Source organism: Cariama cristata, unplaced genomic scaffold (genome assembly GCF_000690535.1).
Source record: "Cariama cristata isolate BGI_N322 unplaced genomic scaffold, ASM69053v1 scaffold32471, whole genome shotgun sequence".
Classification (NCBI taxonomy): domain Eukaryota; kingdom Metazoa; phylum Chordata; class Aves; order Cariamiformes; family Cariamidae; genus Cariama; species Cariama cristata.
The window spans coordinates 3,739-7,022 of NW_009598051.1; the positions used below are offsets into that span (position 1 = coordinate 3,739).

Sequence of the window (3,284 nt, forward strand, 5' to 3'; positions counted from 1 at the left end):
TTAATAGTTTTATACATTCTGGGAAGGTCTAAGCTCTGATGAACGATTTCTGTTGCTGAAATACAAAGCTTTTTTTTTACTCTTTAAGGGCTTTTTGGAGTTGTAGAATACTCTTTACTTTGAGCTTTTCTATGTCTAAGAAGAGTATCTGTATCAGATGTAAGAAGGAAACTTCCTTTTGCACTGGTTTGTAAATGTTAAGCATTCAGTCTGTTGTGCTTCAAAGCTATTTTCTTTCAAAATACTGAACAGTTTGTAAGTATTGGCTAGCTCTGCTTACAACCAGATCACAGACTGTTAAACAAGACCTGACTTAATTCTAGCATTGCTTTTGTTATGCTCCTGTAAAGAAACCAGAAATTACACTACTGTCTGCCTGGGAGTAAATGTGCAGAGTTCTTAACGCTGTTTTCTGACATGAATATACTGATTTTAAATTAATGCTACTCTTCAGTCCGGGTATGTTTAAGAATTTTACAGTCTTGTTTTAGTCTTCTGAAATGTCTGTTGCTCAATAACTGTTACAAGACTTTGATATATTTTAATATAAATTTAAATAATAATCTCTTCGCAGGTGTACTCATCAGATGCTTTCTGTGATCTTTACCAGTGAATCTGCACAAGCAATTCCTTCCGAAACTCACTTTGGGAACTGCATCTTGGTCTTTGTACTGCATTAACTCTCAGAGAAATAATTACACTTAACAAGACCTTATTACCGACTGAAAAATATAATGACTGAATTCCTGATTTGTTTTAATTGGTGCAATGGTGAACAGCCTCAGCCGGTAGGTAGATGCACAACTGCCATCCTTTATCAGATTTGAAATGTTGTCTTTCAGTTATGTGGAAAACACTTTCATTGTCATGTTGCTTTGATTAGGTTGGGCTAAGTAATGCAAAAGCTAAAAACAGACCTGGTAAACTATGTTTAAACTACGTGTGTTTTGCCAGAAACTTTGGCCATGTGACTGTTTGCAGTTTTCAGCCCTTGACTTTCCAACATTAAAGAAAGTTTTTGCTAAAATTCAATTAGTAGTAATAAAAGTGACTTTGAACCTCTCTTACTGCAAACAGTCTGAAACTTCAGCCTGGTTGCCATGAGGAGTCATTAGGGGTCAGTACTGACTGTTGGTTTGTTTTGTTTGTTTTTTTTTTAATCTCAGCTGCTTGTTTCTGTCTGAAAACTGCTCATGTTTTCTGAATGAGACCTAAGATATCTTCTTTCTCATAGAAGAGGCGTCGGAGACTGGACCGGAATATGATAGGAGAACCAATGAACTTTGTACACACTGCGCATGTTGGGGCAAGAGAGATGAGTAGTGACTATTCATCAGTAAGTGTGCACCTCTTGGATAAGCAGAAATCTCCACTCAGTAACCTCTTGAGCAGGTAGCTAATAAAATACTAGATAATTGTAAGAGAGAAAAATCTGCCTTTTAATTTTTCGTCAGTAGAATAGCATCAGAACAGAACTGTCCTCTGGTTGGTAAACATAAGATACTGTGGAAGATATATTCACCAAGAAGTGCTCATTTCCCCAGTATCTTTACGTATGATAAGAACCTTTTGGATAAGGATTCTGTGGATGCACTTGATACTAGGTCCAGATAACACATCAGCCTGAAGTCAAAGCTGTGCCAGGGTGAGGGACGTAAGAACAAGTGGATTTTGAATAGCAAACCCATCTCATGGTCTGATTTAAAATAGTATTTAACAATCTTGGGTTTAGTTGTTATTTCTCCCTACTATTGTTGGGACCCAGCACTGTAAACATATGGCTCACCTGCCTCTTCAGATTGATGCTTTTAATTGCCCTGGCAACCAGACTTTATAAGATGCATGTTCTAATAAAATTTTTTTTTCCTAGGCTGTATCAATTCAGGACCACATGAAGTCTAAAGGTGGCTACACAAATGGCACTTCTGCAACTGTTGAGATATAGGAAATGGAGAGAAGGCTGAAAACTGCTCTGTCTTATGATGACCCCTTGGACTGTGCTTTCATATTCTCTAAAACCTCTTTATCGTGGAGTAGGGAGAGTACTTGAATTATAAATAGGTCAGTGCAAGCTTTGGTGTTCTTTGCACAATAGCTTCTGAAGGAGTTATTGCAAATTATCCTTAAAATGGTCTGTCACAGTGGTGTTGTAGTAGCAACTGTAACCTGTCACTGAGGATGACTGCCTAGCTGTGTCCCAAAAACCTCACAAAGTTGTCTTGTAGGATGGGATTGGAAGTCAGTATGAATTGTCTGGGGTTTTGGTCTGTCTTTTTCTCCCCTCAAAAAATGCAGAGGTTGATTTAATTGGAAGGTATCACATGTTTGCTCTTCTTACATGGGCTAAACTGATTTGTTAAGTAGAATCTTGTAGCCTATAGTGTTGGACCTGGTTTTTAGATGGCTTACAACCTAATGCATAAATCTACTGAGCTGTACTTCGGTATTATTTTTAACGTCTTTTGATGGTGAACAAACTCTAACGTAATATAGTTAGCTGAGTCTGCAAAACCCAGTGAAACGTCTGCCTTGCTGTGATAACGCTTTTGTAGCTAAAAATAGAGATTTTGCAAACATACCCACTCTCAAACGAGGCTTAGCAAAATGGGTATTTCTCTCAATTACTGGACTGCTTCCCTTCCATAGGTGCACTAGTGTGACTGACAGGTATTACTACAACAGAGTTAATAATATGTACCAGTTAACTTCAAGTGGTTCTACAGTATGCTCAAAACTGTGCTTAATTTTGCATGACTACTATTGAATTGTAAACATATTTAAGGTCACGCTCTCTGTTACCTGTCTGTAACTGTAACTACACAGGACTTCAAGGAGTATCTTACTTGTCTTTCTGGCTCCTTAATTTCAAGATTTTGGTTTCGTTTTTTTTTTTAGATTAACTGAATTTTTTCTTGCATATGGTTTAAATAAAAAGTATGCTTTGAGTGATACAGCCATGCATCAGACAGAAATTTAAAGAATATTGTGAAAACTTGCAGGAGAATATTAAATGGAAACAGTGTCTTGCAGAGTTCCAGCACTCCATAAATATTTAAATAGCCATAAATATTTAGCCATACTCAGACTACAGTTTATTACTTAGTTCTTGTTTGTCTTTCTATTAATTGATATGACAGAACTGCTGAAGTAGAGCTAGGTTTTTCTTTTACTCAATCACTGTTCCGCAGCTCAAAATTCTGAATGACTACCAGTGCAGAAACTTAGGAAACCTGCTTGCTGTCATAGGATTAACTAAATATAAACGTTTAAATTGCTGCCATATC

The 3,284-nt window shown here is 36.9% G+C and overlaps 1 protein-coding gene across 1 annotated transcript; it reads left to right on the top strand.

Moving 5' to 3' along the window:
- Nucleotides 1–734: 734 nt before the first annotated feature.
- On the top strand, nt 735–2,337 carry LOC104168535 (CDC42 small effector protein 2-B-like). The gene is made up of 3 exons (XM_009709151.1): nt 735–788; nt 1,235–1,336; nt 1,871–2,337. Exons 1-3 carry the CDS (start codon nt 735–737, stop codon nt 1,943–1,945), a joined length of 231 nt encoding a protein of 76 aa, XP_009707453.1. The 3' UTR covers nt 1,946–2,337.
- The last annotated feature ends 947 nt before the right edge of the window (nt 2,338–3,284 follow it).

Coding starts and splice junctions, on each gene's coding strand:
- LOC104168535 (XM_009709151.1), top strand. CDS start 735: ATGACTGAATTCCTGATTTGTTTTAATTGGTGCAATGGTGAACAGCCT. Junction 789..1,234: donor ATGGTGAACAGCCTCAGCCG/GTAGGTAGATGC, acceptor TCTTTCTCATAG/AAGAGGCGTCGGAGACTGGA. Junction 1,337..1,870: donor TGAGTAGTGACTATTCATCA/GTAAGTGTGCAC, acceptor TTTTTTTCCTAG/GCTGTATCAATTCAGGACCA.